At 33.9% G+C, this 26,787-nt stretch overlaps 1 protein-coding gene and 1 pseudogene across 5 annotated transcripts in view; one reads left to right on the top strand and one right to left on the bottom strand.

The window, feature by feature from the left end:
- Positions 1-4,677: 4,677 nt before the first annotated feature.
- The window catches only part of PLOD2 (procollagen-lysine,2-oxoglutarate 5-dioxygenase 2), a 100,670-nt gene continuing 78,560 nt past the window's right edge, over positions 4,678-26,787 (bottom strand). For 2 of the 5 annotated variants that reach the window (XM_064586699.1, XM_045903616.3), the window contains 10 exons: positions 24,744-24,848; positions 20,601-20,726; positions 18,225-18,366; positions 17,007-17,069; positions 15,902-16,015; positions 13,040-13,105; positions 11,004-11,108; positions 9,734-9,880; positions 9,499-9,624; positions 4,678-9,311 (listed from right to left, as the gene is read on the bottom strand). In XM_064586699.1, the coding sequence (XP_064442769.1) occupies positions 9,156-9,311; positions 9,499-9,624; positions 9,734-9,880; positions 11,004-11,108; positions 13,040-13,105; positions 15,902-16,015; positions 17,007-17,069; positions 18,225-18,366; positions 20,601-20,726; positions 24,744-24,848 (1,150 nt within the window). In that variant the 3' untranslated portion in view covers positions 4,678-9,155. The remainder of the gene's footprint in view (positions 9,312-9,498; positions 9,625-9,733; positions 9,881-11,003; positions 11,109-13,039; positions 13,106-15,901; positions 16,016-17,006; positions 17,070-18,224; positions 18,367-20,600; positions 20,727-24,743; positions 24,849-26,787) is intronic. The other 3 variants (XM_064586714.1, XM_064586727.1, XM_064586718.1) reach the window with 2 other exon arrangements.
- Positions 21,353-21,432, top strand: LOC123834928 (U4 spliceosomal RNA; annotated as a pseudogene).

Here is a 26,787-nt window from a genome sequence, read left to right as displayed (position 1 = left end):
AGTAGTTAAAAATATCTCCTCCATATTTGTATAAAAATACTGCTCCCCAAGTCTGCTTTATTCAAACTATTAGTTACATGCAGTCAAGAAGTTTCTAAGTTCTGGATTTTTCTGACATAATCTCCACCACAACTCTCCTAAACAATTCATTCCTTTTTTTATCAGATTCATACAGGTCCATACCTCTGAAATGATAAAGTTTTTTTTTTTTTAAGATTTATTTATTTATTTATTAGAGAGAGAGAGCATGAGAGGGGGGAAGGGCAGAGGGAGAAGCAGACTCCCCGCCGAGCAAGGAGCCCGATGTGGGACTCGATCCCGGGACTCCAGGATCATGACCTAAGCCGAAGGCAGTCGCTTAACCAACTGAGCCACCCAGGCGCCCTGAAATTATAAAGTTTTAATGCCATTGTTCATCACATTTCTAGGACCACACTGAATAGATATTAAAATCACGCTTGGTCGGGACGCCTGGGTGGCTCAGTCGGTTAAGCGTCTGCCTTGGGCTCAGGTCATGATCCCAGGGTCCTGGGATCGAGTCCTGCATCGGGCTCCCTGCTCCACGGGGAGCCTGCTTCTCCCTCTGCCTCTGCATCTCTCTCTCTGTCTCTCATGAATGGATAAATAAAATCTTTAAAAAAATAAAATAAAATCATGCTTGGTCAAAATCAATGAGCCACACCCAACAGCAATGCAATCTGTAACCATGGTAACAACTGTAGTTCCAACAAAAATGCACATCAAGGCCACACTCTCCTTGGAGTTTCAAAATGCACTGCTTTTCCTTTTCCTATTTTATATTTTTCAGTTTAAAGTGGGATGATAAAATACGGAGTTTTAGTCGCTATATAAGCATAATGCTTTTTAAGGCATTTTGTTGAAAACTGCTTTAAGATAGGTAAAACCGAATTCATGCAATTCAAAATATTTATTGAAAGTCTAATACACATATAGCCACTAAAGAGGTTACTCGTAAATTGATCACTCCCTGTCTCAGTCCTTCAGCATAAAATGCTGAGAATAACAATGATACCAGTTTATTTTTACAACATCGTAGTATATCACTCTATCCAACTTGAGGCCTCCTACATATCCCTTTATTCAGGAACAAACTTGTACAATCTTTCTCAAGTCTTTACCTCACACATCAAAACCAAAGTACACATTATTAAAAACAGATTTATTTTTATTTTTGGTCTATCTGTTAAATTCAAAACTCCCTTCCCTTCAGGGATCATTTTGATTCAAATGCAATAAAACCAACTCTCCATTACTTATTCACACATAAGTGCATACTATATGCCAGGCTGTATGCTAGGGTCTAAAACAGAAAAGACTAAATAAGGCCCAATCCCTTTCCTCAAATTGCTTGTGGCTTTACTGAGAAAAATTAAAGGTAAATAAACAATGCAGTGTGTTAAGTGCTCAGAAAAGCAGGCCCAATTAGAGAGGCAAGATAGGCGCTTATCCGTGTTTCAGTTATTTGCAGCTTTGTGACAAACTACACAGAACTTAGTGACTTAAAACAAGGTTATCTATGTTTCTCATGGTTCTGCGGGTTGACCGGGCTTAACGGGTGGATTTTTCTTGGGGACTCACATGTGGTTACAATAGGAAGTCAACCATGCAGACAATAGCCATCTGAAGATGCGACTGGGCTCATTATATCCAAGTAATTCACTGGTGTGGTGCCAAACCATACAGGAACCCAGCTACAGCTGTCAGCTAGAGTGCTTGTACGTGGCCTCTCCATGTGGTACGGGCTTTCCACAGAATGGCACCTGGATTCGAGAGGGAGTGTCCTAAGAATGAATATTCCAAGACAGCAAAGCCACAAGGTCTCTCATGACAACTTGCAATATGCAGAGCTGCTTCACAGAAGACCCACTCAGGTTCAACGTGGGAGGGAACAGGACAAAGGTATGAGTCCTGGAAGTGTGGCTCACTGATGAACACCTTTGGAGACTTGCTATCACAGGCACCAAATCATTTAGGTTTCAATAATACATATATATATATATTTTTTTTTTAATTTCCTCTTAGCTCACAGAAGATCAACAGGGAAGCTGTCTTGGGGCAATGTGAAAATTAACGGAGTCCCTCTGGAGTTAGAGGAAGAGCACCTGAATTCAGTCAAGCAGCCAGGGCACAGGGTGACCCAATGGAAGGAAAGGAGATCAAGAAGATGTGTGGTCAACATTTGAATACAGGAAAGCTGGAGTAAATGAGCACTATTTTAGTACACTTCCTGTCAACAACTTCCGCAGGAACACATTTCATTAATCCTCAAAAAGCCAAAACAGAGATTATTAACTTTCAAAATTTGTCTGAATCATTCAATTTTTGTACCACAGGAATCCTGTCCTCGTTGCTGCACTTTTTTTTAAAGATTTTATTTATTTATTTGACAGAGAGAGACAGAGCGAGAGAGGGAACACAAGCAGGGGGAGTGGGAGAGGGAGAAGCAGGCTTCCCGCCGAGCAGGGAGCCCGATGTGGGACTCGATGCCAGGACCCTGGGATCATGACCTGAGCCGAAGGCAGACGCTAAATGACTGAGCCACTCAAGTGCCCCCTTGTTGCTGCACTTATTAGCCCTTTGCTGATTATGAAGAAAAAAATCATTGTGATTTATCTTTGCCCACCATGCAGTTTTTAAAAACATATTTATTTTTACAATTAAACTCTCTGGAACTGTCCTAATGTAAGTTATTTGGTCTACTCAAAATCAACTACTGTATCAGTTGTAGTTGAGTCTGACCACTTCTACACTGATTTTATTATTAGTCTAGGCCCATATTTCCTAGTGAACATAGATTAGCAGTTTACAAAGTAGGTAAAAGAATAGAAAACAAATAGGGACACCTGGGTGGCTCAGTTGGTTAAGCAGCTGCCTTTGGCTCAGGTCATGATCCCAGAGTTCTGGGATCTAGCCCCTGCCTGGAATTCCCCTTAAGCACCAAACTTAAGCCCCCAGGGAATCTGCTTCTCCCCCTGCCTCTCCCCCTCCTCTCTCACTCCCTTTCCCTGCTCATATACACTCTCTCTCTTACACATGCACTCTCTCAAATAAATAAATAAAATCTTAAAAAAGCAGAAAGCAAATTATTTCCTCGGTACTAACTGAAAATAATGCTAGCTATCCCTTATTTCAGAATAAGGTATCTAATTCTTTCTTTTAAAATATTGTATCATGTTACCAAAATAAATAGGAAATTACCATTCAAAATCATCCAATGTTATCATTTTTATTCATATTAGCCTTTAAGAAAAATTTTGAAAGCATAAATTAAAAAAAAAATGAAGGTTCCTGCTTTGTTTCAAATTTAGACCCTACTAGTTATCTACATTGACCACAAGATGGGGCTGTGATGTCACAATTTGGCAAGATTTATAAAATATATAAACTAAACACAGATTAAAATAATTTAATAAAACAAAGTTTGATAAGATAATCTCATGTTTCAAATATTATATATTTTCAATTAATCGATTGTCTAATCACTAGTGCTCAGCAAAGAAAAAAAAATCACACTGTAATTTGTCCATTTCTCACTTGGAAGTTACTGAGCTTTTTCAAATGAAAAATTCTCCTGTGTTGATGCAAAATTATATATATAACGATGTGATTTCTTTAAGGATTCTTGTTACCATTTCACACTGCATTTTTAAAAGTTACTGAACTTAAATCAGTGTTAAGAAAGATGTCTTTTAGAAATACTTTTAAAATTATTGTATAAGCACAGAGAAGTTCATTCCTCATCACAAATCTACATGAAATTTTTCTCTCCTGTTCTATCCCTTGATTATTTTTTTGTAATCTAATATAGTTGACCCTTGAGCAACACGGGTTTGAACTGCACGTATACACTTTGTGAGTTTTTTTCCATACAGTACTGTAAAGGTATTTTCTTTTCCTTCTGATTCTCTTAACATTTTATTTTCTTTAGCTTACCTATTGTAAGAATAGAGTACATAATACATATAACAAAAAATATGTGTTAGACTTTTTATTATCAGTAAGGCTTCCAATCAACAGGAGGCTATTTATAAACTTGGGGAGAGTCAAAAGTTATACACACGTTTTTGACTGTGCGGGGAGTGGGAGTGGGAGGGTGGTCTGGGTGCCCATAACCTCTGCATTGTTCAAGGGCCAACTGTAATTACTTTGGGGTAAGGATGATTTGAAAGAAACCGTATTTTCTTTTTTTTTTTTTTTTTAAGATTTTTAAGATTTTATTTATTTGAGAGAGAGATAATGAGAGATAGAGAGCACAAGAGGAAGAGGGTCAGAGGGAGAAGCAGACTCCCCGAGGAGCAGGGAGCCCGATGCGGGACTCGATCCCGGGACTCCAGGATTATGACCTGAGCCAAAGGCAGTCGCTCAACCAACTGAGCCACCCAGGCGCCCGAAACCGTATTTTCTTTATGTTATTTATGGCATGCATGATCTTTCCATTTCATCTGTTAAAACTTCTTTAAGTTGATTACTTGTGTGTTTTGTATTGTTAAATAGGCCAAAATTCCTTTCTAATTTTCAAAAGATTATAAAAATTCAGATTTCTTAGTTAACCATTTTTCAGTAGAGACACAACAGCATGCCAAAATAATCAGTTACTTGATTTATTAAACAAACACCACCACCTCAAAAATCAGCAAAGAAGCTACTTTTCACATGTTTTTTTTTTTTTTTTTTTAAGATTTTATTTATCTATGAGAGAGAGAGAGAACGCACAAGTGAGAGAGCACAAGCCGGGGGTGCGACAGGCAGAGGCAGAGGGAGAAGCAGGCTCCCCACTGAGCAACGAGCCCAACAAGGTCCCAGGACCCAGAGATCAAGACCGGAGGGGAAGACAACGGCTTAACTGATTGAGCCACCCAGGTGCCCCCCACATAATCTATTTTAATATATTAACCATGATGCAAAAATATAATTTAATTCTTAAAAGAAAGCTGTCAGGAAAAGTTTAGATTTATAAAGTCCACACATCCCTAGCATGTATACTCATCTTTCCAATTTTTCTAGTTCCTTTTATTAGAATAATTAAGCTATACTGTACTTCACATTTTAAAACAAGTCTACATGTAGTTTTCTACTCTTTCCATTACTTATTTGTATTTCTCTTCAAATTTCATCCAAAATTCATTGCTATCATTAAAGAGTTTTATACATTTTCCCCTTTTTTCACCCCAAGGGCTTTTTCTTAATAAGAGTTATTCTAAAAGAAGTCTGTAGCTTGCTATTCTGAAAGACCACAGATAAACAGCGCTGTTTGACAAAGGCTGCTTTCATGAAGTCTTAAGGACTTTAATTTTCCAAAATAGTCAACATCTAGTCAAAGAGGGCTATTTGCTGAGACCGACTCTCAACTGTGACTAAAAATTGTATTTGGCTTTCCCTGCAACTCGAAGAGATCTGTTGAATAGACCACTCCATATTCCAAATCAATGACAGGCCCCCAATATGTCATACAAGATGGACTGTAGGGCTTAGCAAGCAGAGAAATTAGTAAGTGCAGATGACAGACAAGAAAATAGGAGTGAAGGAATATATAAAGAGATTGTTATTAGGATGGACAGAAGGGACTCAATCCATATGGTAATAGTTTTCCTTATTTTAATTCTGTGAAGGGGTATTTGATCTCTTCGGTTAGTTACCAATGCAAGTAAATTATTAGTGTTTTTAAAAAATGAACCAGAATCAAGAAAATTAATATACTGAACTACTACTAAAGTATCTGTATTTTTTTCCTTTTTTTTTTTTTTAATTATTATGTTATGTTGGGGAGGGTTTGTGCTATGGTAAAGTATCTGTATTAAGGAAAAATATTCACATTAATTCCTATGCACATTTAGAATTAGGAAAAAAGCCACCAATATGAGCATTTAAAGCTCTCTGGGAATACATGTATACACACACACACACACAAACATGTATGCATAAACACAAATAGTTACTATTGACATCAATATACTTCCATTTATTCAAATTAAATTAGTTATGGGAATTCCCCCCCTTTTCTTTCTACTGTTTGTTCTTTATATTAAACAATACACAAATATATATTCAGAGTAAAAGATTTCACTTCCATAAAGCACTAAAAATAGCAAGGATATGATCTAGCAATTCCAATTCTGGGAGTGTATCTGAAAGAAAATCATTATCTCAAAAAACAATCTGCATCCTCATGTTCACTGTAGCAGCGTGATTTATAATAGCCAAGACATGGAAACAACCTAAGTGTTCACAGGTGGATGAATGCATAAAGAAATTGTGGTATATATACAAGGGAATATTATTCAATCTTAAAAAGGAAGGAAATACTACAATTTGTGACAGCATGAACAAGCCTTGAGGGCATTATGCTAAGTGAAATAAGTTAGACAGAGAAAGACAAACACTGCATATCACTTACATGTGCAATCTAAAAAAATGAACTCACAGAAACAGAAGAACAGATTGGTGGTTGACAGAGCTGAGTGTTCTCCATGCATCCAATCCTACCTATTTTCCATCTTTCCAATTTGCTGATCTACTTACGGGAATTTTCACACTTTTCCTCACTAATTATGAATTGTTCTTTTTAAAAGTACATTTCATATAATTTCATGAAACTTGGGACAAGAGGGAAGATAGAAAATGCTACTGACTGCCTTGATCCAGTTTCTGAAAACATAGCATGAGATTAAAATAGTTACTATAGGTTGCCACGCATGTGAACCACAACTGAAAAGAACTAGGATCTAGCAGATGTCTTTCTTCTGAAGTGTATCACAAGGGACATTATGCTGCTTGCACTCTGTTAACAGTTTATAACCAGAGTCTGCTCTGATTGGCTGGTATCCACGACATACCAGTTGTTACATATTTAGAATACCATCCCTGAAGTATTGTAATGTAATTCAGAAATAATTAATAACATGTCTCTTCAACAAAGTTGATGGGCTGTAGGAATTTACTTCGAGTATTAAGTGCCACCAAAGAAGAGAAAAGAGGTAGAACCCAACTTCCTTATTTCCTAAGTCCATCTTCCAGTGATTATAATCTTGATCATCACTATCTCCTCAGGGCCTAGAACACTGCATGGCCCATAGTAGGGACTTGAAAAACACCACTGAATACATACATACAATGGAATATTACTCAGCCATCAGAAAGGTTGAATACCCACCATTTGCATCGACATGGATGGAACTGGAGGGGATTATGCTAATTGAAATAAGTCAAGCAGAGAAAGACAATTATCATATGGTTTCACTCATATGTGGAACATAAGGAATAGTGTGGAGGACCACAGGGGAAGGGAGGGAAAACTGAATGGGAAGAAATCAGAGGGGGAGACAAACCATGAGAGACTCTGGACTCCAGGAAACGAACAGAGTTACAGAAGAGAGGGGCGGTGGGGGGAATGGGGTAGCTGGGTGATGGGTATTAAGGAGGGCACGCATTGTGATGAGCACTGGGTGTTATACGCAACTAACGAATCATGGTACACTACATCAAAAACTAATGATGTACTATATGCTGGCTAATTGAACATAATTAAAAAAAAATCATCCCCCTAATAAATGTGATCTGAAGAGTCAATAAATAAATAAATATACCACTGAATAGATAAATATATATTGAATAAATGTTTGTCTGTATTTCTTCACTTGTAAAATAAATTAGATCAATCCCCAGTCATTATGAAATTGAAGATAATACAATGCAATTCATAATTCAGTAAGTAGAGTTTTCATTAAGTTATAATATCATCAGTAAATATAGCAATCAAAATGAAAAAATCATAGCCTATTACATCCAGATATTGCTTTAGGATACTCCATCATACATTCTCTTCTAAAGATAAATCACCAAGTAATAAAGAGGCCAACAGAAACTTATTTTAATTATTTTATTTTTCATAATTTTCTAACACATGGTGTTAGAAAAGTGAATTTTGGCACCATGACTTACAACTTTATTTCAAGTTTAACCTTTAAATTAAAAACAGTAGCTGTAATAAGTATATTTAAACCTCACTCAGAGAAATGGTGAAAAATCAAGTCACAAATTTTTTGTGCTGGGGAATTTTTTAAAAATGGGATTAAGAAAAGGTAACAAAAAGAATAGGAAGGATAAAATGGAGACTATGCTGGAAAGACAAAAAGGTAAATAACCTTCTCTAAAAAAGAATAAGAAGGAGACAAAGGGCAAAGAGAAGAAGAAAGGCTCACCAACTTTATTTTCCTGATATAAAATTCAAGTACTTAACCAAGTTTTTTAAAAATCATAAAATGCTACTACTAATCTCATGAAATTTTCTTTTTCCTCATTATTTTCTAGAATTAAAATCAAAAGCCTGTTTTGACTCAAGGACACTTGCTGATCTTAAGTTGATATTTGATATACTTCACAAAATGGAAAGGCTTGAAAACTTTCCTAAATCTAATACCTACTCAATATAGTCCACCTTGGAAAATTAATCTGAAGGAATATAGGGTTTGATTTCTAATACAAATGTAACAAAACAAAATCTGTCTAACAATCTAAACAAAAATGTTTTCAACTGGCTCTAAACCTCAGTTGTATTCTGTACTAAGTTTCTTGAGGAAAAACATTGTGTAATATTTACTGTTCTTTGTATTCCTTCAGTAACTACTATAAAAGGTACCTGTATAGGTCATAAAAAAAAGTACTTACACAATTAGTTGCATACAAATTTAGTTATAACTCCAGTTTTCCAATGTTTCAAAAATTATCAATTTTCACTTATATTCATTTTGTTTACATGTTAATAAATAAAATTCTTCCCATGCTTTTTTAATAAAATATTATTAGTCTCTTGTCACTTGTACATTTATAGCTGAATATTTTATCAATTGAAACACAAATTCAGAAAACTGTCATTATTCTCAGAGAAAATAAGGCATAGAAATAAATATTTGCTTTTACTTTTTCTTTCTTTTCTTCTTCAATCTGTGTTTTAAGGCTCAGAGCAGACATTAAGAAGTATCAAACAATTTTTTACAAAAAGTTTTTCAAATGTTTGGCCCAAAGTGAAGTTGTTCTGTTGAAGTTATTTAAATATTCCTCTCATCTTCTCAAGCACAACTTCAAAGACATGTTCGTCCGTTCCAAAAGAAGATTCAATTCAATGAAAAGTAAATAACTTAGGGGTCTATAAATGACACTGCAATGTATCTCGTTCCATTTTTAACAGGAAGTCCTTCATGCAAATGTGTGAGTCTCCCTGGATGCATGAAGCTCCAGCCTTTTCTGGGTGATTCAATAGAGCAATTGTACCTTAGAAATTTGCATCCACCTCCCTAAAAGAGATGGAACAAATGAATATATCAGCTTATTATGTTTAATTTTTAATCAGTGGGAAAATTCAAATTATGTCATCTAACCAGAATCTTAAAAAAAAAGGCAAATCTAAAAAAATCTAAAAAAATTAAAAATCGTAATGACATATTTCTTTTACAGGGTGTGAAAAATCAAAGCCGTAATTACCTGAAAATCTTCTCCCACGTTATTGAGTGCAATGTTGATGGTAAATGTAGAAGCGTCATGATGAGGGCGAAGAGAGCGCTGTCTTTCAGGGGAGTATTTTACTACAAAATTCAATAGAGCAAACCCCTAAAAACGCAAAGTACACCAATGGATTTGCTTATCAATAAAAATGTAAAATAGCACATTTGTGTAAAAACTAGTAGGAGGTGGACAGGGGGAATGGGAGGATAACTACCTTCGTATAATAACCTGCAAAGACCTTCAGTGTAACAGGTGCAATAAACTCCCGGATAAAATGAAGCCATACATTCTCCAGATCAATTTGCTTCATGTGGATATCATCAGTTGGGACATTTTCATAACCACCAGATATACGGCTATCCTAGAAACAGCATTAATGATGTCATAAAGTGTGGTCCACATGTAATTCACATTTATATTACGTTGGAATTTTTTTCAACCACAAGATCATAATAGACAATAAAAATAACCGTTGTTCAATCATGGTGTACCATCTGCTTTAATTGCAAAACTCAAAATAACTTAGATAACATGCATCAAGGATGCAGCAAAGTATCAGACTCTTTTCTTACTTATTTAATATATATGTGAGGTCTCTATAAAGTAAATAAAACGTATTTCCAAAGCCCCCCCATGCCTCCTAAAAAACTGGTGTTTTACAGTAACCCTCCAGGCAGTCTTAGCTACTTGACGGACAAAGATTCTGCTTGTCTGCCCTTTGGATCCCCTACCACTGAAAACAAGCTTTCCCTGCTATGTTCCCCACTTGAAATTTACGATACCCAAAGTCCTTCCATGATTGCTTTTTATGATCCTACAACCTGCTGACTTCAAGTTCTTCCTCATACTTTGAACTTCTGTCTCTCTGGTCAGCTAACTAGCTGGGGTATGAAATTGAGCAGAGACAGTAATATTCCAGAGTATTCCCCTAAGAGCAGGCATCTGTGGATTCTCCAAGGAAAAGAAACACATTGAACCACCAACAGCAATACTTCCTGCCAAGTCTTTGACACTGAATATAAATGCAAAACTGAATTACACCAATGGCATTCAAACAGATTTCTTCTGCCAATGTTTACACACACACACACACACACACACACACACAAAGCTTTGGCAGTCAACCAGATAAACTTTGGGTCCTTTCACTATTATAGGTCACTGTGAAAATGCAGAGAATAAAAAGTGGCCCTGGGGAAGACCAATACCACAGAATAAATAGACATATATTACCTTACCATTCCAGCCTGGAGACACTGACTTTAGAAACCATCCAGTGTAATTACACACATAAATGAGAACCTGAGGCCAGATAGATTAAATGCTACCAGAGTGCTCCTGACAGCCTTGGCTAGCCCCTGCATTTAAGTTTAGGAGTCAGAGATGCATGACAAAACAGATAATCCCCTTTAATTGTCTAAATATCTACCCCTGCTTCTATCCCACATACACATTATAGTTCCTTGTGTGAAATTACCACTTACATGATGTTTCCCCCCAGACCACTGGCCATAATGCTCCATTTCTTCCACCAATTCATCACAGGCTTTTTCAGAAAAGATGGGAAACCAAAAGACATCAGGACAAGGCTATAAAACAAGGCATCACCATTAAGAGAATAATAGTTTGTATCTTTTAAGTAATAAATGGCATTTCAAAAGTAACAGGATGGGATACTCAATATTCATCTCATTTAGATGCCTTTTTAAGAGGTTTGCCCAATATTACTGACATTACTGTTACAAATAATAGTAGCTTTTCTTTAATGCTAAGACTTTTTTTTCTTTTTTTTGCATTTTAACATCTATAAAATCAAGACATATCTTAGACTCACATTTGGCCAGGGGGCCACCATGATGTAGTTGTAATGCTACAGTGTGTGTATACTTGGCAAATTTCCATTCTGCTTCACCTTGTGTGTACGTATACATCTGTGTGTGTGTGCACATACACGCACGCATGTAGCTGGTGTTGCACTTGAGTTGACTTGCCCTTTGAAATGTTTTCTAAATAATTTACACTACGATTTGTCATCGACTCTTGGTGGGAATGCAAGCTGGTGCAGCCACTCTGGAAAACAGTACGGAGGTTCCTCAAAAAGTTGAAAATAGAGCTACCCTACGACCCAGCAATTGCACTACTGGGTATTTACCCCAAAGATACAAATGTAGGGATCCGAAGGGGTACGTGCACCCCGATGTTTATAGCAGCAATGTCCACAATAGCCAAACTGTGGAAAGAGCCAAGATGTCCATCGACAGATGAATGGATAAAGATGTGGTTTATATATACAATGGAATATTATGCAGCCATCAAAAGGAAAGAGATCTTGCCATTTGCAATGACGTGGATGGAACTGGAGGGTATTATGTTGAGTGAAATAAGTCAAACAGAGAAAGAGATGTATCATATGATCTCACGATATGAGAATTCTTAATCTCAGGAAACAAACTGAGGGTTGCTGGAGTGGTGGGGGTGGGAGGGATGGGGTGGCTGGGTGATAGACATTGGGGAGGGTATGTGCTATGGTGAGTGTTGTGAATTGTGTAAGACTGATGAATCACAGACCTGTACCTCTGAAACAAATAATACATTATATGTTAAAAAAAAAAAAAAAAAGAAGAAGATAGCAGGAAGGGAAAAATGAAGGGGGGGAAATCGGAGGGGGAGACGAACCATGAGAGACTATGGACTCTGAGAAACAAACTGAGGGTTCTAGAGGGGAGAGGGTGGGGAAGATGGGTTAGCCTGGTGATGGGTATTAAAGAGGGCACGTTCTGCATGGAGCACTGGGTGTTATACGCAAACAATGGATACTGGATCACCACATCAAAAACTAATGATGTAATATATGGTGATTAACATAACAATAAAATAAAAAAAAGAAATGAAAGTTATTATGTATACAGTGCTCTATGACATACGATAACATCTATACCTTGATAAGTCTAAATTAGCTTTTCCAATATGTACAAAATAAAAAATTTCTAAATGACTAGAAAACATTGTGTCTTAGTTTAATTGTCAGTATTCTTATTCTTTCTCACAGTACACAAAAGAACAGCATCTCAGAATCAAAGATGCCTTACATTCTCTGAAATAAGCTATTAGCAACAGTTTGGAACACTAATCTAGAGTTCATTTTTAAAAAAAAAATCTTTGAAAAGAGACTCTTAAAGTTCAATTTCTTTCAAAGATAAACTTACTAAATGAGGCCTACACTAGAGATTTGCCAAAGGTTCCTTATTTTTCGTGGTTTGAGATAGTTACAACATTTGGAAGCATGCTAATAAAAAGGGCAAGATCTTAAAATTATTGTTCGAGCCCATGTTCTACATTTTTACAACTATATGACCCTTAAGGCTGTAACATTTGTAATTAAGCCACATGATTTTTACCTAAAAGATGGTTTCTGCACTTTCACAACAACCTCTTCTAAAGCTATATTGCATTACTATTGTTCCCTTCTGGAAAACAAGGCAAAAGTGCTCTACACATCATAGTAATTATTAATACAAACCTGTTCAACTATATTTTCAGTGAAAATCTTTGAATAATCACGGTTTATATACTTCTCCTTCCAGTCCTACCAAAAAAAAAAAAAAAATCAATTGCACAGATTAAAGCAAATACCTTTTTATAAGTAACAGAAAATCCAAAGTATATGCATTTTAGAAATTGCTCAATTTATAAGTGACTATGTGTACTGGACAAAAAGGAATTTTCAGAAATCACAGTTTATGTTTTTTAAACATAGTCTGATTCTGCATATGCTCACATCACTCTATGAAACATCAAAATTTTATTTATGAAATTTTATACCTCAAGATTTAAAATTTGAGTAATCTTACAGCAATTAGATTTACATACTGTATTCTATGCATATATACAGGGATAGGTAAATATGTGCTTAAAAGTTAGTGATAACAAAATCCTATCAATAAATATTAGTAAAAATTAGCAAATTAATAAACTAGCATCTTACTTATATATACTTTAATAGTGAATTATCTAAAATAATTTTGATTTCTTAAAATTATTTCAAAAATTTCTATTCACTTCAGTTTTTAATATGTATCAACAAAATGATCATGGGTTACTAACACTTTCATTTCTTTTAATTACTGAAATTAAGGCATAGAACCATACATTGAGAAATAGCTTCTCTTCATGCTAATTCAGGAACCTGATTCTTCTCTTTGACTAATCTCTGATACATGAACCACATACAAAGATATCTCAATTTTTGTCAACATCAGTTAAAGAATCCTTTTCCTGGGTCAAGTGTTTTATTTAAAAACCACATATTTAGAGGGTATATATGAAAATATGGGGTGATTTAGTATCAAAAAAGATCTCTTCTTAAATGTATTTAGACATATTTAACAAGATTTTAATTTTCTCTTTACAAAGTACAAAGGGAACCAGGAGGGAAGAACTGAGGTATAGACTCAAAATAATGCCAAAGTATGTTGCAGAAAATATTTGTCTGAAACACGTCTTTTGAGGTCAGATTTCAGAGAGGCCCTGATAATCTGTATGCTATTCTTTGCACATCTTTGTTTATATGTAGCTCAGATATTTTTGATGTGGAAGAACCAAAGTTATCTTCAAATTCTTCAATATATTTCATTTATACATAGTATGTAATTATAAGAATCAAATTATTGTATTATCTCATTAATCTCTTCAATAGTGGTTGTTCTCTGATTCCAAAATACGGTGGGAAATTAGAAAAAAATAATCATTCATAACATTTCAGAATCTTTTATTTTTTCCTATGCATCATTATTGATTTTTTGAAGTAAAAGGAAAAAAATCCCTAAGATCTTACAGTAAGGCATTAACTTCTCATTTTAGGCTACCTTTCAAGTATCATTGAACAAACTGTGACTTTACTCATTTCTTAGAAATTCTGATAATGGGACAATCATCAAATATTTTGCTATGGGACATCCCTCAGGAGGCATTATCGATCAGGCTAATTACCAAAAATAAAACAAAGCCATGGAAAGAGAAGCAGTTCCTACTTACTTCTGATGTTTTCATTTCATATTCTCCAAAGATATGAATTCTGACACAAATGTCTACAATTCAGGATATAATTTGGGACATTTTTTCAGGAACTAATATTACCCAAGAAATAAAATAATTCTAGTGCTCAAAATAACCAAGAGACTCAGTGCCAAAGTAAAATACGTAATTACATCCTCACCATTTTCAAGAGCCTCTTTTTAATTACACTCCTGTGAAAGATTAAGATATGAAGCTAAGAGGAAATGAAAATACTTTTAAATACAAAAATGTCAAAAGACATTCTTTTTCTATTGAACAGAGTTTTCAGAGACCACTAAATTTACTATTCCTGGATGTCAACTACTCCTACAAAATAAAAGACAATTCTAATCAGGTGGATTGAGTCTATGTAATTTAAAACTTTTGCTGTTGAAAAGGGGAAAACCATGAACAGTAGCATTATAGAGATGATTAATAAAGAGAGTATTTTCCCTTGAATAAATGTTCCAAACTGACTGAAGAAAACAGGCTCCCGTAAAACAAAAAAGGAGTGAATTCCTGTATAATTCAAGTCTTTAAGATACAAAATTTTAGAGTTAGAAGGAGATAATTTCTTCAACTTCAGACTTTCTATATATGCTGAATCCCCTTACTCTATAATCTTCTCTGGCTGTCTTTGGTGTACATTCACAAACTTGTTATAAAAAAATAAATAAAATGATAAAATAAAATGTATTTTCCCAAACTAACTTCTTGAATTCTCTTCTTGAAAATCAAAACATAATATTATCATATGTGAACTACTTGTTTTTCTGAAATTACAATTAAAAATTTTATGATGCTTTTGAATATATAAAATAGAAATATTGAGAGAAATCATAGAAACTGATTAATTTCTTTCCCCACTCCTAATATATGTCTTAATTAAAAAAAATTTCTTGGTCAAGAAATATAATTAATTGTATCTTTTATTTTATTTTTTTAAAGGTTTTATTTATTTGACAGAGAGACAATGAGAGGGAACACAGCAAGGGGAGTGAGAGAGGGAGAAACAGGCTTCCCGCTGAGCAGGGAGCCCGATGCGGGAATCAATCCCAGGACCCTGGGATCATGACCTGAGCCGAAGGCAGACGCTTAACGACTGAGTGCTTCTAATTGTATCTTTTAAAGAATAATATAAATAATAATATTTTAAATTATGTTATTTTTAAAAGACAAAATTAATTATATTTCTTGAGCTGTTTTTTAAACTTTAAAATTTTTAAAGCCTCTTACCACATTTTCATATTATTAACCCAACTGATTTACATCCATTTAGAGTTATAGGAAAAGAAGAAATAAATGAAGTTCAGTATGAAATACCTACCACGGGATTTTCAAAAATTTGCCAGAGGTCATTGTTATAATGGGAAGTATTGTAATTAGCAGTTGATAAAAGTCTTCCAAATTCATGTCTATTAGAAATGTACATAAACACACCCTATGTGCCAAAGAATAACAGTATTAACAATCTTAGAGGAAAATACAAGAAAATAAACTTAACCATAGGAAAAATATACATGAGATATTAATTTCAACTTTTATATCTCATTCCTGAACATGCATTTTTATTTTTCATATAAAACATGCATGATTTAAAATAAAAGAAAAAAAATTTATTAATTATGAATTCAGGCACCACACAAAACTAATTGATAGCACTAACACTCAACTGAAAAAAAGAAGAGGAAGAATGACTGTTTTTGTCCCTTTCTCATTGATCCTAGATGTAGACATCAGGGAAAAAAATTCCTGTTTGAAAGCAGAAATATTTTTGAGACAACAAAGTGCAATGAATTGTACCTGTTTTGGCTTCTTTCCCTTTCAAAGAAAATGTCACATTTTTAAACAAGAATTCAAATGTCAATATTTCATCAGACTATGTTATTCTTTTTATTGTTCTGATGTTTAAAAACTGAACATAGCAATTACTTATTCATTAAAGGCAGCTAAAGAAAACCGGTCTCATTTCCTTGCCCCAAACCAAATAAATGTGGCAAACACCACTATGGTAAGTTTGTTTCTTTTTGTACCTGTTTTAATGGTAAAAGGGTTAGTTATTAATAAAAAAATAATAATAATGAAGAGTACCCCAATCTCATTTTAGTCAAGATGTACTTTATACTTACTCCTACTTTTTCTCTCCCTTAAAAAAAACAAAACCAGAAAAACTAGTGAAAGGGATTTGGGTTTAATTTTCTCATTCGTCAACCAAAAAATGTAAATCTGCCCAAAGAACTAAGAGTTGAGTATCACATAATGCCCACCCCCAACACACAAAACATACACACACATATACAATTTAAGAACCAATGAATACCAACATTTTACCATGCTAAGTGGAAAGAAGACTCTTAAACTTTATTGGTAGGCAATATACCATATCTAGCATTAATTAAATAAAAACAAATAAAAATAAATAAAAATAACACCTTTGGGGGGCTGAGCATTTGGAATGTTTCCGGAGTAGGGGAGTCTTTTTCCCTTTGTAAAGTCTAAAATGAAGAGAAGCATTGGGTAAGTTGACCTGCACACCCACACTCCCCTAGGTATTCTTAGGTAAATAACATTAGCAGCCCTTGATCAAAAGCTGACATTCTGAAATGTCCTTCATAGACAACATGCATAACAAGCAAAGCTTATAGCGCACACAAAGAAACAACTCCAGCCCTTTCTTTCTTTTTTTTTTTTTTTTGTCAAACATAAATCCAAGCTCATTCCTTAGTAGAATTTTCATTAGACACAAAATAAAGACAAAGGAAAAAATGTGTAAGAGAGGCCATTCCAGGATGCGCTGTTGAGTCAAATTAGCAGAACATGAGCACAAATTACAATCACAAGTACTGAAGATACTCAATATAACAATGCACATAGGTTTGTGGGAAAAACAAACATAGTCAAACAATACATGCCTTATTAAACTAGAAAAAATACTTGCCAACTTTTCTGATTTTTCCCAAATCACATTTGCTTATATGAATTTGAGTAAAATAATCCAATCATTTCTAAAATAGAAAACTATATAAACATGTTTTAAAACATTCACACATTTTGAAAAACAAACTATTTTCTACAATCATTGAAGTTTTATAATGAAAGTACATTTGTAGAATAGCAATATATCATTACTTTTCACACAGATGAAATATACTACATATCACAATCCCTCTCTCAGTTTAGTGATAAGGAACTGCTTTGAGGACTGTGCAGTTTATAATGATAAAGAGAATAATGGGCATTGATTTCAGAACAAAAGTGTGTTCTTCTTAAATGTGTAAATGATTATTTCACCCAGGCTTTATCTAATTAATTTTAATTAAGTCAGTTTTCCACTATAAAATTTCAGATGGAAGTGAAGATGAATTCTTAAAAATGCAAAGCTGATTTATAACAAATCCATGTTTATGATTGAAATCTTTCTGTTGCTTATGCCTAAGCATGGAACCTAACATTTTCCAAACTATTTCTACAGATAAATGTTCACAAATTATTCTCTATAACTGCTCCCAATTTTTCAATATGGAACCAAAAAAATTGGCTAGTACTTACAAATTAGAAAGAAAAGGGGCATCAAAACACAATGACATATCAACTGGTAAAGCAAGCCATTTTATAAAAACATTCAAGCAAGCCATCACTGTAGACCCTACCATTTCTCTAGCATTTCGGCACAGAGCCATATCAGGATCCAATTTATCACGAACAAAATAGTTCCTTTCATTCATCTCTGATCGAAGTGTCTTTCCCTTAATTAAGTACACATTAGCCATGTATGGGACATTCCATATCCCCCTGAAAGTAAAGACAAGACATTCCAAAATACCACAAATAAAAAATATTTAAAGGTTTATTTTTATGTTTTCAAAACAAATACCTTGTATGTTTTTAAATTTTGTATATATAAATCATTGAATCAAATTACATGCAAATGCAAACATATGTAATGATATTTAACATAGTTATACACACATATATGACATTACTTGCTACACACTACATTTTTATGCAATAAATCACTATCTCCCTACATTAACTTCATTTTAGGGTTGATACCTGTTTAGCATTTTGGCTGTAATCCTTCACTTCATTATTAGAGTATAATCTATTGTACAGAAAGAGTTTCCATTTAGGATTAAGCAGTTTGATAGCAAAAATAATTACATACAACCTGTGGTGTACTACAGCTCGTTCACACTGGCTCCCCAGAGCACTTAGCTATACTCAGTGACTTCCCATTGCGAGCCTGAAATCAGCCACTGCAGAAGCATTTACACCGCAGAAACTGGCAAACACTACAAATCAGGGCATCCCTCAACCCCCAGATCCAGTTGTTAGGCCTTTACCAGCACACCACTGAGTACAGCCTAAAATTCTCCTAAAATATATCCTCTTGAAATTCACTAAGCCATCTCAAATTTCTTGAGAAAGAGAAGATATGAAGAAATGGAGCTAGAAGTACGTGAGGGTTGGGAGATAACTTTATTTTGCCCTTCATTCTTCCCCACATTTGTCTTTTCACTCTGAACATGACTCATTTCCTAAGAATAGTGAGTGAGGTTTCACCTGAAGGCAAATGCCTATTGCTTTTAGAGAAAGAAAGGAAAGATTTTGACCAAGGAAATGAAGTTAGATGTTAAAAGGAATATGATTTCATTTTGTTTTGCTAGATGAACCTCAAGGGAAACAGCCATAAAAGATAATACAGTGTATCATCTGAATTCAGAAACTTGTCACTGGCAGAGTATGCAGTTTTGAAGAAAGACACACACACACACACACACACACACACACACCCATGTGCATATGTGTCATAAGATGTCATTCCTTCATGTAGCTTTTGGACATGAAGTGCATTTTTGTATTAACTAGATCAAAAACCTCTCCCATATTCTTTTCCTTATACTTTAAACAACAGTGACAGGAGGCTGTACAAAATATCACCAGTGCCTAAAGCAACTTAAATGAAACATTAATTCTATATTCTACTTCTGTGAACCCTTATTTCTGTTATACCCACAGACAATATCAGGCATTTGGTCTATACAAATCATCCTAGAGATAATAAAATACTTTGAAACAACAGAACATGATCTGAACAGTGTTTTCTCAGCTATCATGCTTCTTAATTGCAGCTAACAAAAGCTTTAATCATATTTATCATTCAAATTTACTATTACTATTTTCACAAGTAAAACATCTTTTTAATACTCAACTGTTCAACAAAAAGTATGTGGGGTTTTTATTCTCAATTTAGGGGCACATATTTTTAGTCATGAAAGAATGTTTTCCCTTTCTAACTGGGCTGATGTATCTGAGAAATTAGGCAAAGGCTTTAATGTATCAGTCACTCTGGTCCATCATCTGTATGAAGAAAAAGGATAACATTCCACTCTATACTACCTTAGGAAAAAAACACTATTTCAATTCTGATTATTTTTTAGTCTAAAAAATGTCAACTATTGTCTCTGAAATAAATATCAATTCATGCATACACTTTGTAGCAAGTATATTCTTTTTAAACTCTGGAAATGGAAATCAGATATTGGTGAAGAAATTGATCTTTAAAGCAGAATATTAGCTATTTTACACAGAACACTCTTGCAGTAGGAAATGCTAGAAGGTAAATCATTGCCTTTGTTATTGATTTTGTTTGTTCACTTGTAAATTTTAAAAGCTATCAAAACAACTTTCATCCTGGCCACTAAATGAGCTAAACTAAATTCTTCTTCTAAACTTTTAACTAAATAATATTAGTCTTCTGACAACCCTCTCACAGCTACTCCCACCTACCATGTAGTATCTTAGTATTTCCCACAAGTTAAGTTTGTTCCTGTGAAGATTTAGAACCTCAAAGACAGATTTTTGTAATATTATTTTACACTAGTATTTCAGGATCCCAAGTGGTCTCAGGTTGGCAGATTTCCACTAATCATGAAGAAAAGAGGAACAAAAACTCAGGTAATGTTAACAAGACCACATTTTGAGGTTATGGCACTTTACATTAAAAGACTGACCAAGTAACTTACACTCTATTCCCTTGAACAATATCCACATAATCTTCAGATCGAGCATAGTATCCATCAGGACTCAAGGCTCCCCAGAAGTTGGACCATAGCTTTCCATGACGAGTTACGAGAGGAGCAATGATCTTTCTAAAGACAGCGTGAAAGGAAAAACAAATCCAAGTAATTGTTTATTCTTAAATTACCACAGAATTATGTGTTTTGGGCTTAGCATGACACATACAACACTAAAGTTCATATAATACCCATGTAGTGAGTTAAAAAAAAAAAAGTAAAATAAAAGATAAACAGGAATTTCTTTCCACTTTTTCTTAAATAAGCACACTGCTGATTTTCAATGATGTTTCTTAAAAAGGCAAAGTAATCGAAAATGCTAATTAAAGTATAAAAATGACTTTTAAAAGTACCTTACTTCTATCCAATTAAGTCAAACTACCTTAATTATTTAATTATTTTAAGTATTTCAGAAATTATACAAAATGAAATCAAATAGTTTCATTGTCATTGAGAAGACATAATAATCCCTGGTGCACTGAAGTATCCAACAAATATTTGACAAATATTTGTTGAATAAAAAAATGAATAAAGATGAACTGAGATATTTGTAAATAGGCCAGTTTTCCTTAAGTTAGGTCCTGAATTACTTTAAAGTATGTTTCCTTTTTTTTTTTTTTTACAACTTTTAAAATGGGCTGTGCTATCCCTGGCAACACTGGACATTCTTCTGGCCCTTCAACTACTTAAAAAAAAAAAATAGCTTTGCACAGTGGCAGTATCGTAGCCAATGAGGTTTATCTGAGGCGCGATTATTGCTAATTAAAAAAAAAAAAATAGAGGGTAATTGCCATAGCACTCTGTCTGACTACCTACCAGGAAAGTAGTCCCTTTGAGACAAGCACATGTTACAGATTCAAAATATGTCAGATTTTTTCTTAGGAAAATCTAATTTATAATGTGTCAACACTTTCCAAATGAGGTAATTCTGAGGTTCCTCTAGAATTACTTTAAAAATGAAGTGAATTATAGTGGTGTCAATTTTTAAGAAAAGCTCACCCAACTCTTTCATGAGGAAGTTTATGAACCAGGTATTTGCCACAAAAAAAAACCCTATTTCACAGCACTCCAGTCCTGTGAAGACCAGGTGTGCCCTTTCCCTTACCTACAGAAAAGTGAAACAGTCTATAAATACACATTATTCAAAATAGTGATTTTGGTTTATTTTTCCTGGTTCCTATTAAAAGGAAATGTTAACCAGAAACACTTAAATTGTCCATCAACAGATGAATGGATAAAGAAGATGTGGTATATATACACAGTGGAATATTATGCAGCCATCAAAAGGAATGAGATCTTGCCATTTGCAACGACGTGGATGGACCTGGAGGGTGTTATGCTGAGCGAAAATAAGTCAATCAGAGAAAGACATGTATCATATGACCTCACTGATATGAGGAATTCTTAATCTCAGGAAACAAACTGAGGCTTGCTGGAGTGGTAGGGGGTGGGAGGGATGGGGTGGCTGGGTGATAGACATGGGGGAGGGTATGTGCTCTGGTAAGCGCTGTGAATTGTGCAAGACTGTTGAATCATAGATCTGTACCTCTGAAGCAATATATTATATGTTAAAAAAAAAAAAAGAAGATAGTAGGAAGTGAAAAATGAAGGGGGGGAAATTGGAGAGGGAGACGAACCATGAGAGACTATGGACTCTGAGAAACAGACTGAGGGTTCTAGAGGGGAGGGGGGTGCGGGGATGGGTTAGCCTGGTGATGGGTATTAAAGAGGGCACGTACTGAATGGAGCACTGGGTGTTATACACAAACAATGAATCATGGAACGCTACATCAAAAACTAATGACGTAATGTATGGTGATTAACATAATAAAAAAAGAATATCTACAATATTAGAAATGATACTATAAATTAGAATCTATATATTATGTTAATTTAAGAAATAATTCAATGGTGTTAACTGATAAGATCAAATATATAATAGAAAAAAAAAATCTTGTAATTTATAATCCAGCTGCCTTCCATAGAAGGTTAGGCAAAGAAATGGAAATCAAAATCCATCTTCGGTGTGCCTCAATGTTTTTGAGTACTGAAATACAGTAAGGCCCCTTATCCATGGTTTCAATTACCCAGGGTCAACCATAGTCCAGAAGCAGATGATTCTTCTGATGAATCATCAGATCAATAGTAGCTTAACGTTAAGTCACACTGCCTGTGTCATTCCCCTCACTTCATCTCCTCAAGTGGGCATTTTATCATCTCACATCATCACAAGAAGGGTGAGCACAGAACAAAAAGATATTTTGAGAGAGAGAAATCACATCCACATAACTTTTATTACAGCATATTGTTATAACTGTTCTATTTTATTATTGTTGTTAATCTCTTACTGTGAGCAATTTATAAATTAAGCTTTATCACAGGTCTGTAAGTATAGGAAAAAAACATAGCGTATATAGGGTTTGGGATTATCTGTGGTTTCAGGCATCCCCTGGAGGTCTTGGAACGTATCCCCTGTGGATAAGGGGGACTACTTTATCAGGACAGCAGCTGGGGGATGATGAATTACACTACATTACTGAAGGAGTAAAACCTGGAGTAAGGCAGTAAATAGCAGAGATGGGAAAAGAGGGAAAAGAGAGCTGATGAAATGCTAGAAAGCTACATGCCCTAAGATGTGACCCATCCCTTGTCCCTCTAACCTTCAGTCAAGTCTACTAAACCTCACAAGATTTTTGGTATATGTAAATTCTTTATAAAAACTACATGCTTGGATACAGAAGCAAGAACTGTATGTATCATATGAACCGAAACCTTTGATCAGTAACAGAAATTTATGGAATTGGAAAAATATCCTGAGTTTTCTAGCCTTTCAAGGGCAATGGACCCAGATGGCAGTTGAGTTACTTTTGAGGGAATTTTATTTTTTACCAGGTTTAAAACATTAGATTAATATTAAAGGGGATATATGTTAAATACATAGTATGAATTCATTAAATAGTTCACTGTAAGAATAAGTACCTGCAAAAGTGTCATATAATAAAAACATATAGATATTATCTAAAAATGTACATTCCATAATATTGAATTTAAATCAAATTAAGAGGCAATTAACATTGCAAATTCAAGAAAATATTACTGAATTCCACTAGGTTTTAAGAGTTATAAATTGCAACTCTATCCCTTATCTCTAAGGTAGCCTAACTGCTCCTTGCCTAATGATCAAAAGGTTGTTCATGTTTTGAAAAATTACTTGCAATTTATAGATATACAGTGGGGCTGTATACACAGATTAATACTAAGAGGTCTTAGATTTTGAAGTAATAACTGAATTCTCAAATTGGCAAATCATATTACATATAGAGGAGGTTAGTATAGCATAACAGATTTCTCATATATTTTACTCAGCAAAATAAAAACAGCAATTCTAATATTTCACTGCTAACCATACTATTTGCTAAGATAAATAACTGCATTAATATATGTAAACATACTTAAAAACAATACGTGGCACTTAATAAGCACTCATTAAAGGTGGGCTATTAGTAGGAGGATTAATAAACTACTAGCAGCAATAGGTGTAATATAATAAATAATGACTAATATCATTATAAGCTGGTATAGATGATGTCTTTTTCACACTTCAATTCCACTAAATAAAAATAGGTACTGCCAAGTAATAATTATCAGTTCAGTACTAAATAAAATCACAGATCTCTGAAATTTCTTTCAAATTCTAAGACCTTAGATCTCCGTTTGCAATAACTTTTTAGGTCATAAGTTTTATGAAATTCTACTTTAAAAATATCTACAAAAAATTTTAAAATTCCAAATTTTACAGATATATCATAATTTCACCTTGCTTTAAACAGAAAAATAGGCCAAATATAATTGATAAACATTGCATTTGTGATTGTAACTAATATTAAATACTTCTAATTTTCATCATTGTTTTCTATTTGACTCCTTTGAAAGAAAACTAGTAAGAATTGAAAGTTTATAAGGCATAGAAAATAACTTCATGTGAGTTCCCTCAATCCACTAAACATAGATATGTAAGCATAGTGTGTCCACATAGACACAGAAAATGATTATCATTTTAAAAATAAATTGAAAATGAATCTTATGTAGTACCTGTTTTGTTCAATCAAAATTTTTAAGGTCCTTGGATTTGTCAAAACAACATCTGCATCCAGACTAAAATAATAATCACAGTTTTCATCCTGACGGCAAAAATCCCTAACATTGAAAAAGAAATAAGAATTAGATAAAATAAATACTTGCTAGTTGAAAAATGTCAACATAAAGCTTATACATAAAATAAAGTTTCTCTAACATATTCTTCTAATCAATATAGTAAGACAGTCTCCAAAGGGATAAATACTGTCTTAAATTTCAAAATGGTCAGTTTATCAACATAGATATTCACATGGAGATCAACACTAAAAATTTTAGGTCAAGTGAAATACATTTTCAAGCCACTAAGAAGTTTAAGGCATAAGATACCCAGTCAGAATGGCAATTTAGAATTTGGTACTTAGAACTCTCTAGAAGGGAAACATAATTTATCTCAATGTATTTATCAACAACTTTTTTTCACAAATCAAAATGCTTTCTGCACACACACACACACACACAGTGCAAAATCTTGCTTATCCAACAACTCAGTTTTAAGTGAATCTTGGAGATACAAGTGTGTAATTCTTTAGGTATTAATACTTTTTAAACTTGATTTGCATGGAATTCTAAGAAATTTACTCCCCTGCTTCTTATCAGGGGTCATCATGGACTATGACATATGTTTTTCTTGGTAGAGTCTGTAGCATTTTCATCAGGAACAACAAGGAATGAACTACTTGTGATACATGAGATGCTTCCAAGTATTATGATTTCTACATCTGGGGCTCTCTCCTTTTGACCTCCCCTCCCTCACTGCTGATCCTAGTTACCACTTTCTGCTATTGTCAGTATGTATCTCTATACCACATTTGTTTCTAAGCAACTGTCATACAGGAAACTTTGCTAAACTTGCACAAAAAATTAGAGAAAAATTTTTTAAAGTTTTGTAATTATGTATGATGACAGATGGTAACTAAACTTATTTTGTGTATTCAAATATTGAATCATTATGTTGTACATCTAAAGCTACAGGTTATATGTGAATTATACCTCAATTAAATACATAAGATAAAATAAAATAAAAATAAAATAGCCAAAATTATTTTGGAATAAAAACTGAAGGAATTACACTACTTGATTTCAAGATTAATATAAATCCCTGGTAATAAAGTGTTGCATTGATCTAAAATCAACGGAACAGAGTAGAGAGTTCACAATCACTCATAAATATTCAGTCAATTGATTTTTGACCAAAGCCAAGTCAATTACATAGGAAAAGAAAAGCCTTAAAATAAAAAGGAGTGTTGAAACAACTGGAATTCCTTTTGCAAAGAATAAAATTTGACCCCCACTTCACTCCAAACACAAAAATGTATTCAGGATGAATTATAGATTGAAACATCTTAAACATAAGTGCTAGGACAATAAAGCTTATAAAAGAAAAATTCCAAGGGATGTTTTCATAACATTGGAATCAGAAAGATTTCTTAAATAGAAAATAAACCCCAAAAGCAAAAAGCATAAAAGAAAAAAAAAAAAGAAATAGAATTTTATTGGAATTCAAATTTCTTCTTATCAAAAGACATGATTAAAAAAGTAAAAAAAATCAAGCCACAGAATGGAGCAAATAGTCACAAAACATCATACACACACACACAAACACACACACCCCTTGTATACAGATTATATAATGAAATCCTATAAATAAACAAAAAAAGATAACCCAATGTAAACAAAAATGCACAAAAGACTTAAACAGATACTCTACAAATGAATACATACAAATAGCCAATTAATATACAAATAGAGAATTCGTTGTCAGGGAATTAAATTAAAATACAGTAAGATATTTTTGATACCCAATAAAGTAGCTAAAATAAAAAAAGATGGGCAACATCAACTGTTGACAAATGTGGAGCAGCCAGAGGTCTGAACTACCTGCTGTCAGGTGTGTACAATGGTATAACGGTTTGGAGGACTATTTGGCAGTTTCTTATAAAGTTAAACATGCATTTATTCTAACCCTATGCCCTAGTTAGTCTACTCCTGGGTATTTTCC

This window comes from Mirounga angustirostris, unplaced genomic scaffold (genome assembly GCF_029215605.1).
Source record: "Mirounga angustirostris isolate CCGP_5_RB_7025 unplaced genomic scaffold, mMirAng1.0.hap1 SCAF_1, whole genome shotgun sequence".
NCBI classification, from domain to species: domain Eukaryota; kingdom Metazoa; phylum Chordata; class Mammalia; order Carnivora; family Phocidae; genus Mirounga; species Mirounga angustirostris.
Note: the sequence above shows the minus strand (reverse complement) of the source record. Positions and strands in the feature narration are given on the sequence as shown.